General features: G+C 41.3%; 1 protein-coding gene across 1 annotated transcript in view; it reads right to left on the minus strand.

Annotated features, from left to right (window-relative positions):
- Nucleotides 1–516: 516 nt before the first annotated feature.
- The window catches only part of LOC135790366 (forkhead box protein O-like), a 54871-nt gene continuing 38695 nt past the window's right edge, over nt 517–16692 (minus strand). Inside the window, 6 exon segments of the mRNA XM_065300573.1 lie at nt 517–2749; nt 8931–9381; nt 9443–9623; nt 9890–10100; nt 10103–10122; nt 10202–10482. Of these exon segments, the coding sequence (XP_065156645.1) occupies nt 8956–9381; nt 9443–9623; nt 9890–10100; nt 10103–10122; nt 10202–10482 (1119 nt within the window). The 3' untranslated portion in view covers nt 517–2749; nt 8931–8955.

Below are 16692 nucleotides of genomic sequence, written 5' to 3' on the forward strand. Positions count from 1 at the left end.
CGTAAATAAATAATGCAACGCTGTTAACAACAATACGCAACAGCAGAAAAAACCATGCGAGAAGAAGCACACGTCCATTTTATTTATACAGGTAAACATACATTTTCCAAGATTCGCATTTCCCCTTCACTTTCGTTATTTTCGATTTTTTAAAGTATTAGAAAGAAATTTATGGCAATGCATTCAAAAATATTCGCCCACAACAACTTCCAATTTCAACGTATATTCCTGAGTAATTATATTCATGGACGATTTTCATTGACTTAAAATCGAAATAAAATTGAAACCATTTAAAATTCGCATTAACAACGTAACCGAGTACATTTTCGGTTTGGTTTCCCATTGGATTACATCATTATATCATAACAATTGACATGTAGCGGGTTTTCACATCATTTTCTAGTAACATGATAACAATCATTATTAGCGATAAAGTGGTACGATTTCCAAAACAAAATTTCAAACTAAGGAATACACTATGTCACACAAAGGATCAAAGAAATAAAAAAACGAAACTAAATAGACAATGGTTCATTATTTCAATCATTAACAAAAAAATCATCAATTACATAATTACAATATTAATTAATAGAGCTATACATTCTATACATATCGTTAATGTGCATTACGTCGTTTTACCCGTCGTTTTTTTAATCGACCAGGTAACAAAAATGAAAACCAATCGATCAGCTCTGCACAAAGAAGTCGCTAGCTTAATTACTTAATCATACGCGTAATTACAATCGCCATCGATTGTCGACAACATTATTAAAAATATAAAAACAACATAAATAAAAATCGGGAAGAGACGTTTCGCCGCCCCCGTGCACGCAGAGGTAATCGCAATCAATTGCCAATTGGCTTAATTAATAATTCAACATGTTTATTTCTTTACAGGTGTACATTCATCCTAAAATTTTCCAGCATCATATATAATATATAATTTACATTTAAAGTTATAGTGTACAGTTAATTTCTTGCGCATGTGTGTTTTGTGTGTGAGTGTGTGGGTATGTACTGAGTTGCATGTGCGTATGTTGCAGTTTTGACTTACAAAGAAACATGTAAACAATTCAGAAGTCAAAGGTCGTAAATCACATGCGGTTTTAGGTACGTATCCATTGTTTGCTCAGCTACATCGTCGTAATAATGTTTATAATGTTCTATTATTTTTACAAATACAACTAGGCGGTCCACATACCAAATGACGCTGGTTGCGCCATCTGTCGTGCAATAGACGTGAAATAACTTGATGACCAGTACCGTAATGACAAGAATGTTTGTTTTCTTCAACATAATCATATAAAATGAAATAAACGAAAATTTGTATCAACTAAAAAACGAAATTAATAAAAAAACAAAAACATTCTTAGGCAAAATGAAGTTATGACGAATTAAGAACTAAATTCTACGTATTGTATTTTCATACAAGTAAAAACTTAAACTAATTTAAATCTTAATATGGTACAACAATTTTTACAAGTTACTTATTCAAAGAAAAATTAAGTGAATTTATAAATATGTTTTAAATTATGTATGCAACTATAGAAAAATGAACTTATCGCTTTCGCAGCACGTTTATTAACTAAATTATAATTGAAAATTAACAAAATATGGTCGAAGCACCCGAAATTCATGACTAAAACCCTCTCCTTACCATGTTTCGCATTACGCATAAATATTACTTCTATTTGTCTATTTACAATAAATTTTCAATAAATCTTTGCAAGTTTAAACTTACTTTCATTCTTGTCGGTTCATAATTGTTTTGTTTCAGGTCAAACTAAATTTTAAATTGACTTCCTATTCGGTAAATTTGAGTAACTTTAATAAATTGACACGTTTTGAGCTTTTGTTTTCATTAATGGTTCCAAAATCGTGAATTGAGAAATTTATTAAATAAATGGCACCGTATCTCCTGCTGAACGTAAATTTACAATTATTTATAGTTTATGTACAGTCGTCGACTTCACAACAATAGAATTGTTTCATTATCTACTCTTAAAAAATTTAAAATTAATTTCAATATACGTTACACGTAATCTCATCGTCATCGTTCAAACTTAAGAATGCAAAACCACATAGAAAAAAAAAATCCAAATTTCTTTTAGGATACATTTTCGCAGACTTTGCAACCGTTTGAACGCAAATTCATTCATAAACATCGATTTGAAAACATCACAGCACATACAAAGCAATATGTGAATATTGTGTTCAACTTCTGTTTTCTGATTTAGTTTTTCCTTCCAATCGAAACGTATTGGTAATAAAAGCCGGATGGCAAACATCCGTAAAATTGACACTCTATAGGTTAATTAGTTTACGTGGGACGTAGCAGTATAATTGTAGATAGTTTTAATATATCTGTACAAACAATTAATTAATGAGCGTAGTTTTTTTAGTTTGTAGTTATAGTATCTTCTCTTTTACATATTTTACTTCAACTTTTTAAACACGAGATCATTGTTTTAATCTATCTTTACTATATTGTTATAGTGTGCAATGTTTTTCATGTTTGCGCATACGCATGCTGGATTCTGGTATTCCGTGTGCAGTGAGACTGGCACGCATTTGTAAACATATCAAAACTTTGCAATTTGCTTAAATTTCACAAAAGTCCGCACATTTTTCCTGCAGGATTCACTGACTGATCATGACGACAATTAGAAGAACACGCTGTGTATGTGTGTAAATAAATACCCGATAGACGTGTTGCTATTTCAAAATGGCCATTTGTTGAGGAACCAATCTGGAACAAGAAAGAAATTTAATACAATTATATCATACAAAAACAATATCAAAGTTTGAAATAAAATAAAAGTCTCGTACTAAAATACCGTAACAAAAGGTTCCTATTTTCTAAAAGCAATGAAGCGGCATTCAAAAATTTGTCTTAAACAACCTTGCAAAGTCAAAACTAATCTACTAAAATCCGAATCACAAGAAAGCGAAGCATTTCTTATCCCCTTTTCATGTTATTACATGGGCGGGTGACATAACTACTTAGGTAACTTTTCGGGGGTGGCAACAAGGGGGCGGTAGAAAACTATCCGACCTCACCGTTAGCCGAGAGTTTTACGATGTCGGACTCTAAATGCCTGCTTAAAACTTGGCGATGCCTCGCGCGGTGATCGAAGGACGCGCCACCCTTCGACGCCGCCATCGCCTCCGCCGCCGCCGTCGGTGATGCTCATATATAAAACTTTTCATATTCGCGGATTCGCATAAAAGCTTTCCTGCTAGACTAAGCATATTATCTTAATCGATTGGCGTCCTGCAGGACGACCGGTATATGACACAGAAAGACACACACTGAGGGCAGCGACGGTGGTAGCGCGCAGTTACGTACGCATACGTAACGAAACTATTTTCCCTCAGCGAGTGGAAGACGGCAAAAAACGGCAGCAGGGAAAAAAGCGACCGTTTGCGTTAACGTCGTCGTTTGCAGCCCCCGAACGTCTTCGCGTCCCGACGTGATCGTGTATCGTCGTTTTGACATCAGAAAAGAGCAATGCGGGAGAAAGCTATTTGTGGCCTACATAAATATTGGACACCGGAGTCGGTTACATTTTTAATCTCGGTAGTAGTTCGTCGAGGCAGTGCGCCCACCCCCGGCGCCTGCCGTTCCCACTTCTTCTGGCTAACATGTGTGACGACATGCACGACTTACGTATTTCTGCAATTTTTTGCCTCGTATCTGTATTTGTCTTGCCGAAACTCGAAGAAACCTTCCGCAAATTTTCATACGAATGTTCTGGCAAGGAAACAGGTAACTGAAAGTTATAATATCGCCTTGTTCCACCAACATTATGAACCCGTTTTTATTGCATGTCCTGCGACTTGTATACCTTAACCAATTTGAGGGAATTTCAAAAATATGAACATTATTTCGTATTTTTAAGAAAAAAAATTAAAAAGTTTATAATTAACACAGGAAATATTTCGGCAATATCGTAGGATATGACCAGTTTTTTCTCTGTCCAGAAGGTATATAAAAGTGTACTTTTCGGAGGGATAGAAAAGAGGAAAGCGACGCTAACGGCGGTCTGGCCGATTGCCCGAAGAGCTTTCACTTACGCTGCGTTTTCCCCCTCACCCCCCTCGCGCCCTCCTCGCCCTTTGCACGGCGCCACCGAGCCGGTTGGCGCCACACCGACACGACGCCCCCCGCGCGCCCGCCGCCACCGCTCCGCTCGGCAGCAAGCAGCCAGGAGCCGTCGGAAGGCAGGATGCGCGCCGCGCTAACAGTAACCGCCCGTGCTTTTTACAGCTAGACGTCGAGACTGACTGACTGTTACTTTACTCGGCGGCGGTGGCAGCGGCGGCCACCCCGGACCGGACCATTATTGCCTACAGTTATCTTAAGAAGCCACAATAAAACTGTCGTTTAAAAAGTAAGGCTCGTCATTAATACGAATCGAGCGAGTGTATCAATTTACGAGCGCGCCGCACTGCCACCGCCCTATCTTCCAACATGCAGAATTAGGTAGATGAGTGGCCGCTGATAAAACCAGAGCGAGCCAAGGAAGCAATTCAGGACAGATCGAAGAAATAAAGGCAATCAAGTCTTGAACGTCTTGTAACATGACTTGCAGGCAAAGGAAAACTTTTAATCTACTTTCACATCAGAAATCGGGTTTCCTTTCAAATTTCTCAACACAACTTTGACCAAAGGTTTAATAGGCCAACGTTTTCTCAAAAGGATCAATTATTAATTTGTCCTGAGTACTACGCTACACCCGCACGTGTTTTTCAAAACAACTCATTAATGGCTAATTTTCACTCTCGTTTGCGTTTACGTTTTCACTTTTCAGTTTAGTCAAAACATCCGATCGGTCCTCATTATACTTCCAACTTTTCGTGTTTGGGGATTTTCAGTACAAGGTGAAAGTTCGTCGTCCCTTAGTCCTTAGACCTTTAACAAGCCATCCCCAAGAGGCACAAAAGCATGTGAAAACGCGAAAAGTTATAATTACATTTATATAAAAGTAGGTATAGTTATTCGATGAATGTAATAAGTTGAATTAAAATTTTTGATTTGAACATTTCACCATATTAGGTTACAGGAAAATTCATTTGAAATGTAAGTCCTAAAACACTTAGCATTGAATGAAATTATGAGTGATGACCATGTCGACCAGCGTCGAGCTGGTCGGGGGTGCGATGTTGGCTCGTCATGCCCCCGATATATCTCAATCAACGGTGTACGCCCGCACACAGCACGCACGTCTCTATATATCAATTTATCTGTCTTTCCTGTCTTTCCGCGTTTCCGATCCCGATCTGGCCGGCGTTACTCCATTCCCGCGCGCCGCCTCCTCGCACCACCTCGCATAGGTTTTTACAGCCCTCCGACATTAATCTCTGTGAGTGCTCGGCAACGACCTTCGCGCTTTATAAACTTTTCCGAATATTTCCTACCCCGCGAGTTCGATAACGTGCATTATGTAAATTATATTACACACGCCCGCCCCAACTTGCCGCCCCCGAGATATGAAGACGTCGCGATATGAAGTCGAGATAGCCGCGAACGAGTTGCGACTGCCGCGCCACTATATTCAAATTTCGGCAACGAGACTATCTTTGTCACCCCGACGCCGACCGCCGCCAACCTACGCTTCCCCCCCCATCCACGATATATTCAAATTTCTCGTGGACCGCCTGCTCTTGCACTGCTTTAAACCGCCCGGATCGAACAAAAAGCAGTAAAAAAACGCAATAGTTTGCGAAAGTACGCCGGCAGAATAAATCTCCCTCTGCGCGCATTAATATTTTCATGTTGAACGAATACGAGTTTAGATTTTTATTCGAGTGCGCGCAATAAATTGAAAACGAGCGGAGATTTCCACCACTCCGTCCGTCACATCTCATCATATTTCATTTCTTCGTACGCTCGCTGAGCGTACCTCCTCAATGCGAATGAAAACTTATCGAAGGTCGATAAAATTCGTCTCCACATCCGGCAATCGCATCGCATTTGTATTATGTCTTCATTTGTCTCAAGAGCCAATCTTTCCCGAATTACACATAAGTCATAACTTTCTAAGCGTATTTGCAATATGTGCGCGCCGAAATACAGCAGCAAGTTTTCAGTTCGTGAGCTTTTCAAGCCAGAACGTTGAACTCTTTTTTGGTCGGGTTGGTTTTAAATCTTGTTAACTTTTTTCTGTTTTGCGCATCGGGGTGGAACGCAATAAAGTGGCAGCGCCCAAATCCGTCTAATGCCTGGCGCGTAATTAATGAACGGCCAATAAAGAGTTTGACAATAAAGAGCGCTCTGGAAAAGTGCAAGTAATGAATTGTGCAGCGGAAAAAACTGCACTAGCGAGTTAGGAGCGCAAAGGGACATCAACCAGCAAGCTTCAAACGGCTCTAGAGGAACAAATCCAGGCAATAAATTGCCGATTTAACGATTTAAATGTTGTCAAAATCGCCAGCTTGCAAACTTCAATTTTGAAAGTATTGACACAAAAAGTAAAATAAATAATTATATGAGAAAAAACGCTGCGAAAAAGTACTGTAAATTAATATAAGCTGAATACAAATCTGAAACAATAATTCTTGCATATACCAAAAGGAAACACATAACGAGACGTGATGTAAGATTGCGTATCGAATAACTAACAACTTCCCCGGCATTTGCCCTCTTGATTTTCTTTTCCGTTCATTCTACTCGTACTTTTTAATACACCTCGAGGCGGATGAAAATCGAAGAAATGAAATGATTTTAACACCTTGCTTGCGCTTGAGAGCGAATAAAGCCGTCAGGAGTGAATCACAACTTGGTAGTCGAAATTCCTTTCATTCCACAGCGCGCCTCGCCGCACGTTTTCACCCCATCGAATTTCCCGACACGGAGTGGAGCGCACGTTGCCCCAGAGTTGTACACGATACAACGTTCGCCGAACGTGTACAACTGTCGGGGTTGCTCAGAAGCAACAAGTTTCAGTTTCGGAGGGTCGACGCGCAGGGTTGAGGGTTGTCTCGAGCGCGCCCGCCGTCCGACCGCAATCCGCACGAAAACCGACGCTGTGTTAAACATTGTTTACCCGCAGGAGTAAAACTGAGCTTAATTTTTTGGCAAACGCGAAAAAGAAAGTGGAAACTCAATGTACGAAATTCAATTTGGTGATGATTTGCATCTACTTGTATCTGCGAATCAAAAATTGTAATTTTTTCCTTTGAATGATAAGAAATTATGTAAATTCGTTATGAAATAATGTTATTTACTACTTCAGATTGAATTTAAAATCATTATTTCGTTTTATTTTAGTATCTACAGATGAGATAACATTTTTACACAAGATATTGATTTTTTTGCAAGGAAAACATTTTAAAAATACTCCATTATCTTCGTCCTCTGCGTTGGTAAATCCCTGTGAAGCAGCAAAGATGCACGCATTATTTCTCATCCGCGCGCATAAAAACTTTTAATATAAATGATGCAGCAGCTCTCGTTGGGGAAGCGGAAGGGCTGTAACAATACAGCACAGCTCCTTGCATCCTTTCTGAGAAGGCTGCTTATTTTTCCGTCCGGCGTTTCTGCCCAGTCATTATCGGCAAAGCCATAAGTATCGGAAGCATATGAAATGTGCTTTCCGCTCCCCCAACCCTACGGCTGTTGAAAGATGCTTTGCGTTTTGTAAAATCTTAATCGATCGAACACTCCTTCATCTCGGGATGAGGGTGCATTGAGGCCGAAAACGTAACGCTAACGCCATCAGACGCAACCGCGTGGGCGGCGTTCATTCATTTTGCGGTCGGCTCATGTTTAATTTATAATCGTTTGACATCGCTTTTGAGTGATTATGCGCCGCGGCAGACGCAAGCCAAATGTGCGCCATTTTCCGGTGTAACCGAGTGTAAAAATGAAAATTAACAACCTGTTTACACTTGCCAGTGTAAGAATATAATTAATTCATGCCTTTACTATTAATTAATTTGTCTCAGGCTTCTTGTCAGTGTTGGAAGTTGTAGAAAATGGTTAGAGTGAAGAAAATCTTAAGTGTAAAGCGTTTTCCGTCTGTCCGATTAAGGAGAAAAAAAAAAGAAAACGCGCCCGAAGTTAAAAATGTACCGTCTTAAGTGCTGCCCAACGTACACTCATTTATTTAATTCCTCTGCCGTATAAAAACTGAGAATAGTTAGTTTGATTTCCCGATCTCCAAATGCTATAAGCACAGACATTTTTAAAAGCATTTCGTTTACCGCATTCGAAAGATAATTTAATATTCTTTTTATAAATGTACGTTTTATCAGAATCGAATTATTAGTTTCTGACTTATGATAATTTATCCCAATGCAAAAACTTTGCTGCCGCTGTTGAAAATCGAGCAAAACAAATTCGAGTCCAACTTAACGCAAGTTTTTACGAAGCGTAAAGGTGCATCCCCCCATCCACTCTTGATTTAATATGTGGCAAATTAATTCAAAAGTTTCGCCCGCTTTAATTCCGACTCTTACTTTCGTTTTCCTTTCTTCTGCGCAGCTAATAACGTCGCGCTGATGTGACAGTTGACTCGCGAACTTTTTATAACGCCGCATGTCCGTTCCGCCGCCACCCCGTCGACGACTTCTTAATGTAATCAAATTTGCCGCGGGACTACCGAGTGCGTTCAGTTTTATCTCGGCGGCGAGCGCGCGCAAATTGAATATAAAATTTAAAGAGCTGACAATTTCGGGCCGGCGCCGCGATGACGAGTTGATAAGTTGACAAGCGTCGAGGGAGGGCGCGACCCAAGACGCCGCCGCCGACGAGCGTCGAGGCGACGCATAATTGAGCCGTAAAATTGCCAGTCACCACTACTACCACCCCCGCGGGAATTATTAAATTTTGACGCGGACGATTTACGATGCATGCCCAACGAAAGAAGCACATCAAAAATTAGACAAACTTAAGGGTGACACGCTACAAGTTAACTGGGTCCTACCTTAGATCCTCCAGTGGTCCTAATGTTAGTGCACCCAGGAGGGTGTCGTCACCGTGGTGGAGTACGCCGGTGGTGCCCCCGCAGGCGGAGCGTTGTTCACCTCCTGTTGCAGCGGCATGTTTTGATGGTTGGCGTTGCTGAAGTTGAAGTCGAGCGTACCCTCCATGCGCAACTCGTGCTTGATGACCTCGTCAACGTTGCATTCGAAGCCGCCAGGCAGGGACTCAATATTGATGTTCAGATCGTCCAGTAGTTGCTGGTTGTTGAGCGCGCCCATCAGTTGGCCCATCATTGTTGATGGCATACCGCTGACCGGCTGCGGTGTAAGTGGTGGACTGCTTGAAGGTGGTCGTGGCATTGCCGTCCTACCCATCATGTATTGACCTCCAAGAGGGTCCGGAGATGGTTCCGACTGAGGGTACGATGGGGACATACCAGTCGGAGACATTTGCTAACCAAAACAAAAACATAAATCAATATCTGCCGGATTAGGAGGTCCCAAATTAACTTACCTCAACTTTACATTGGTTTGTCAAGCCACATGCGCAGTTCTGGATGCGATGGACGGGGCACTGCGGAGTTATCCCATAAGGTGTGTTCTGGTGTATGCTATTCATGTCCGCGTGACTGTACGAATCGTACGGAGCCGAATACGGCGGCGGAGGTTGTTGTGGTGTCTGGCCGTTCATGAATCTATAAGAAACATCAACCATAAAAACCTAAACTCGATCAAGTCACGTATAAACCCATAAAAGCAATCCAAATCCCAGGTTAGTGAACAGCCAACATCCAAAGACACCTCATGATATATATTAATATGAAAAATGAACAAGTAACATGAGCATGAAAAACGGTCAAGGCTGGTTGTCTGGCAGGTTGTGATGTAAACGGATCAAGACAAAACAGATCAGGTCAATGGGTGCGACAGCCGGATCAAAGTGTCCAGAGTATGTGCTCACCCCATGTAGCCGGTTTCCGCCGGATGCAATTTCATGCCCTGCTCGAAGTTGCCGGCAAGCTGGTCGGGAGAATAGTTCCCACCACTGAGCTCAGAGCTGTAGCTGGAATTCTGAAATTGCGATGCGCTCCAATCGGGTTCCATACCCAAAGCTGGGATCGGCGATAAACGTCCTACCGACGATGCGGTCGACGATGCGCGCGGTCTAAAGTCGGACTCAGTTGGAATCCAACACTAATAAAAACGTTGTATAAAAATATTTCAAATCAATTCTAGTTCTACTTTGAATCAGGAATTTCACCAGTAAACCTACCTGTGAATAGGTGAATCAGGGAAGAGATCCAATCCTTCGGATACCGAGGAACTGGGACTCGGAGTGGCATCTGCCATTCCATTTCTAAGAGCCTCCACCTTCTTCTTGACTCTCCCGCGTCTCTTCTCGAATTTACCAGCCTCCATAGAAGCGGCTCGCCGCCGCACGGATTTGCCTGGTTTCGCGTCTGGATTGATCATCCACCAGGAGGATTTGCCAGTGCCCTCGTTCTGCACGCGCATGAAACGATTGTGCAGGCTGAGATTATGCCTGATGGAATTCTGCAACCAAAGGAAAAAGATTCACTCAGCGTTCGATACGAAAATTATGCAAAGTATCAGACATTTGGAGCGGGTCCCGCGCGAGCCCAGGAAGCGTTTATGGCCCACCTGCGACCATTAGGTTGGTCGCGCGGTGATTTATGCGCCCGCTGCTAACGAGAGCGGGTGCCTATTTTAGTGGCGCCTTTGCCAGACCAACCCCAGACTAGACTACACAAGACTCTCGACTCTCAGCCCAGGAAAGGTAGGAGGTGGATCTAGCAAAGAGGTGATATATGAGCAGGAGATGTGGCGCCTTCGCCGGCGGCGCCTGCGGATCGAATCTTTTCCCTTGCCCTCGAGTGCCGAAGTGGGAGATTCAAATCGCGCGAGGCCAAAGCTATAAAACCGTAACGACCGAGACATCGACGAGTCTCGGCCGCGAGTTCGCAACTATGTCACGCCTAAATGTCCTTTGAAATTCATGGCAACTTAAAACGTCCGCGAGAATAAAGGAAACACTAAGAAAAACGAGTTTTCGGCCGAGTTTTAACGACGTTTAAGAGTTTTCCGGTCATTTGGTCCCATCTACCCACCCCTAAGCAGTTGACCACGCAGTAGATTTTTATCATTCTCAGTCGCCCATAGTCCTTTTGTGCTGCATATATCTATACACAGATACAAACTCCCACAAGTATGACGGAATGTTACAATTCTGAAGTTAGAATAGAATGGGTTTTGGCTTTGCCGAAGAAATCGTTGCGGAGGCGTCGCGACGCCAGGTAGACTACACCCGTCGCCACCAACACACTGCAACCTCCCGGCGCCGTGCGTTTCACATACGATTATGCATACGACTTCCTTGCATCCGCCCGTTCGCCTCGCACCGATGCAAAGAGGGGCAAAAGGAAGAAAACTAAAATTTCAATCTTGGTCCAAGATGCGAATTAACTTTCAACTTCGAAGCGAAATCAAACCGAAACTTGCATTTTATGAGCTCCCCACCTTCGGATCGTAATTCACCGGAACTCCTTTAGTGACACCGCGGTGGTCTAGGAGTGCAAAACTTTGCAGGAATCGGAAATATGAATTTCAGCGAAAATTTCAATCGCACGCAATAAAACGAGGTGATAATAACAATTCAACGGAAATTCCATAGGGTCCTTGCGGACTCTAAAATACCGGTTGCCTTGAGTCCTGAGAAAATCATTCAGAAGAAGAAGCCAATACGACTTGCCGAGTTTTATATTGTCGTGCGCAACGATGCAATAAATAGAAATCTCCCTGAGATGTGAGCGGTTTGATGTAGCAATCAAAAATTTATATTAGTTTAGGAACTTACTGACTTCCGACTGAATATTACGACATGCTGGATGTTAGCATATTTAGTACTGATAACTCTTTATCAACCTAGTGGCAGAAATCTCGTCGGCCCTATTAAAATTTTATTTTAACTACAAACTCGCATCAAATAACATCTGAATAGGACCAACGGGCACTATTGATAGTAATTCGATTGTAACGCAAAACATGCACCCAAAAAAATTCCAACAAAAAACGGCGAGGAGTGTAAATATTAGTGCTGTGAGCACAATAAAAATCGCATTAAACCGAGGGGCATAAAAACTATTCAAACCAAAAAAACAACAAAAAATTGCACAAAAAAATTGTGCCCCTAAGGGTGGCGCACAAAATTTAATTTGCTTCAAAAATTGAAACAAATACGATCGTATTCCTCATCAAAACCAGTCTAATGCCTTTGTTTTCGTAATAAATTTTCACAGAATTCTACGTTTACCTTTATAAATAGAATATTCATGTAATTTTGATTAAATTTAGTTAAATGCAGAACTAGGCTTATTCATTAAAACTAATTGGGAACAAAAAACACAGGAATTAAAATTGGTCGGAATTCAATGATATTCGTAGAAGCTTACTTCTAACAAAGTACTTGTTAGCAAAACGTTACGTTTCATAGAAATTTAGCAATTATATTTAATCCGAATTGTACGAAAATTACGGCAGCTTGTGAACTTGACAAAGTACTTAAACAGTTAACTTACTCGTTCACTCGCTGAGATCGCTCATTTTCAAGACTGATGTAATCGGTCTCGAGTGTACCCCACAGCGAGGACGACACGGGAAGACGCTAATAAAAGTCCTCGATCTCGTCCTCCAGCGCCCTCGCGCTGAACTGCGCTGACATAAATACGTTATTAGGCTTTTATGACGGCAGCATCGCGTTGCGTAGGTAAATGCGCTGCATGTGTCGCGCGGCACGAAACACTAAATACTAAATAGTTGATGAAATCGACTATTTTATAAAGTCGTCCTGGCGGCAAACGAAATGACTTCAAAGTAATCGTCGGGGCGAATTATTCACGCAACCGTTTGATGTTCGACGGCACATTTCACAAAAAACAGATGAAATAAATCGAGGAGGCGCGGATTGCGAGAATCCTCATGATATTTAATTTCGTACTTAGCAATTATTTCATTTCCCTACTTGTGAATTTATTTCATACAACGGAAATTCAATTTTCAGTAATTTTGACATAAAAAATACCTGATAAACTGATGTAATATTCGCTAAAAATGAATGCAGAATGTAATACCGAATGGCTTTTGACACTACAATGTAATCGTTATCGTGATCCGGGAAATCAAAACTCCTCACAAATCCAACGAACGCACATAGGAGTGGTCACGAAAGATCCGTGGCTCAAAGCACGGGAACAGGTAATCGCTCACCTGTAATCTACATAAATATTCTCATTCGGCTGCGAGCGTCGCGAGCGCTTTATCTATAATTCAAGATGTTTGCATCGACTCGACGCGGCTTACTCAATGATCCGATCACGACGGCTTGAGCTGGGCGAAAAAGCGACCAACAAGGCGTTGTTAATTTTTAATTTATTCAGAGGGGCGGAATGATGGCGCGTGCCGTACAGCCAAACTAGGTAATCATAAATGATAAAACTAACTCTTTTCAAATCTTATTTGTGATTCATACTATTTATTAAATTACGAATTTATCAATATGCGAGAAATTTTTATTGAGTGCTAGTTAGGCACTTTGCGCATCATGTATTTTCCACATTTTGGTTCAAATTCGCGGCGTTCACGTTAGTTGGCTCGCCGGTCGACAATTCCCCGCTCGTAATGCACTTCGAAGGGCGGCAGCAATTCCATAATGACAATACGGCTTTCAGATAATAGGATTAATCCATTAGATTGATAATAGGGGTTGTTTAGCGACGCCGACGCAGCCGACGAGCACGAGCAGCGCACCATTTGAATGTGGGCTCGGTTCTTTTCACGTCGACAGGAGGCAACACACGAGGAAACACAATAGAGAGTCCTTCACAGGCAGGATCAACCAACTGAAGATATCCTTCTAGATTTGTTTTTTATTTTTAATCAAATCAATGCTTACGTTTTATATTCGTATCAAAGCGTAGGTCGACAATTTTCGAATAAAAATGCATACATTCCGGGTGCAACGATCGTTTAGTTCTTTTTTTATTAGTTACAATTAAATCGTGCGACGGGTACCTAAGTTTTGAGCGCAAATGCGCGTCACTTACACTTTTACTATTTAACCCTGCCCAATTGAACTCAATTGTACGCTGCAGCGAGTGCAATGTATGACGCGCTCTGCGAGTGCATAAGTTTATTATATATGCGCCCGATTATATATTCAGTTATTACGCATGCATTACGCATTTACTACGCAGTTGGAATTCTCGCATCTCGTTGCCAGCGATCAAATTAAACGAGTTAGCGATGTGGAAACGACGTGAAATGTTTTGAAACGCGTTTGTTTTAAACGATGATTGAGGCTAAATTATTTGGGATACGTTCACACTCTTTACGATATATCCAAAAATTTATGAATAAACTTAGTATTTTTTACCAATATCATATACTAAAACAATTTATGATATATTGGTATGAAATATGTGCGTTTTATATGTATAAAAAAGGTTCTCCTAACCCTAAAAGTCACACGTACCTCAAGATGTAGTATCTATATTTGTTTTGACTTTTACGACTTTTTTGTAATATCCTTATTATTCACTTACTATACAAGAATGAATGTACCTGGGTATTACCTGTTCCTTCGGGAATTTCCTTGAATGATATAAAAATATAAAATGTCAATAAAAAATATAGGTAGAAATAGCGTTATAAGTATTTTGAACAGTAATTGAAGATTGATAAACGTAGATATGATAAAAATAACCTCGAAATAATATCCAAATAGCTCCAAATTTTACATATTATCACTAAAAACTCAATCAAATTATGTTTTTAAAGGATAATCAGAATTAGTTGCTACCTGTCAATATTTTCCAGTAGCATATAAGCTCTTTTGCGGCCCGTATCAATTGCAAACAGCTTCAAATCTCGTTTCATCCGGGAGTGCTCAGCAAGGACAATAATTTATAATTTCAACGAGGACGTTAGCGACTCGCGACATCCACGCCCGGCCTGCTTCCGCCATAAATCATGCGGTCGCGACGAAAAAAATCCCCACTCGCATAAATGTATAATATTCGGTTAAATGGTGCGTTATCGAATGCCCCCGCCGCGAGAAGCAACGCGAAAAAGTCGCTAACGTCCTCCGGAGTAGTTTTCCTCGCAGATTTTTCCCATTTTTTCACCCTCCTCGTTGGATAATAATGTGTATTCTTTATTCGACGCAATAAATTTAAGATATAGCATTATAAACTTGCAATTATGATCGAAAAAAGACATTCGGATGAGTATCTCTCTAGAAACGGACTGTAACTCACCTTGGTTGTCCTAATTTTCCTCAAAATTCAAACAAAACTATAGTATAGAAAAATGCAAAATAGTTTTATTTGGTCTGGAAACTTCTGATGAGTTTGCCTTGTTGATTTTAAATTAAAATTGAATATTTAATTTTCCATATTGGAATGCAAAGTAGAGAGTATAAAAAATGCACTTCAATAATTTTTTTTAGTGTTAATAAGGTTTTGTAACATTTGGAATATATTTTCCGCTCTTAGTGTGAGTATTAAAATTTCAATGTTGCAATTTAATTTTAATTAATTATTTGCAAATTTCCATGTCAGGTTGCAAGCAGTGGTAAATTTTAATCATGCGCCTGATAAGTGGCTGAAATTATGTAATATAGATTAATGAATAATTCGGTTTTTGACGTTTCTTGGTTCGAGGAGTCGTCGACTTCTTGAGCGCCCGGTGATTAATTTCCACACGCGCGCGCGGGATTAAGAGAGATCAAGCCGCCGCAGCAGCACGACGGGTGCTGGCGGTCGGGGGCAGGCGCCCGCCCCGACTCGCAGGCGCCGCCGCCGCCACCGTCGCCGACGCTCGCACCTACGCCCCCGCCTGCCTGCCGCCACGCCGTCGCACCTTTTTGGCATGTGTGCGGCCGCCGCGAATCCTGCGGGCGCCAAACCGCCCCCAACCGCCTCCCAGCGCCTCCACCTCCGTCGGCGCGCGCTTTGTAACTATCAATCGTGTCGGAAATTTATCGCCGCTTTTTCCTCCCTTCTTCACCCCACATACCTACATCTTGAACATGCGTGATTCACATCGAGGTTACCTCATGGCTACATTTTTTTGGGACAAATCCAAAATTTTCATGTTACGAAAAAGCTTTGCGTACCAATTATAGATAAAACCGGTAATATAATATATTTATGTGCTAGAATTCCAAGAAAATAGTAGACTACGCATTTTCTGCCAGTCTGATATTACCTACTATGTTACGCGAATGCTAGACTATCGAGCGTCTCCTCTGAAATGAATGAATTCCCTTCATCCCCTGGTAGTGTGCTTCAAGTGGGGAGAATGCAAGAAATGCAAGAAACTGAAAGCGAAGTGAATTAATTCTATCCAGCGCACAACCACCCTCATAGTAGTTTTCCCTGCGTCATGTCTGCCATGTTTCAATTTCATCCCTTACAGATTAAAATTCCGGCACAATTTTGTGGATTTGCGTTGTGGAAATTTAGAAATGAGTGAATATGTTGCTTCTTGAAGGCCCGATTAGTGCCATTAGGGATTAATTGCGAGACGCAAGTCGGTCGTAAAAATAATGAACGATAAAAAGCCCGAGCAGATAGCGATCATTTATATCGCTTTAATCTCTCGTCACGACGTCGGGCGCGTCGTTTCGCAGCGTCACGACGCCCGCCGCTTCCGACAAGCGTCATTAGTGCCTTGTAAAAACCACCG

Source organism: Atheta coriaria, unplaced genomic scaffold (assembly GCF_025399875.1).
Source record: "Atheta coriaria isolate IRGN ID8LTWV9N9 unplaced genomic scaffold, Caltech_Dcor_3.1 hic_scaffold_4_pilon, whole genome shotgun sequence".
In the NCBI taxonomy this organism is placed as follows: domain Eukaryota; kingdom Metazoa; phylum Arthropoda; class Insecta; order Coleoptera; family Staphylinidae; genus Dalotia; species Dalotia coriaria.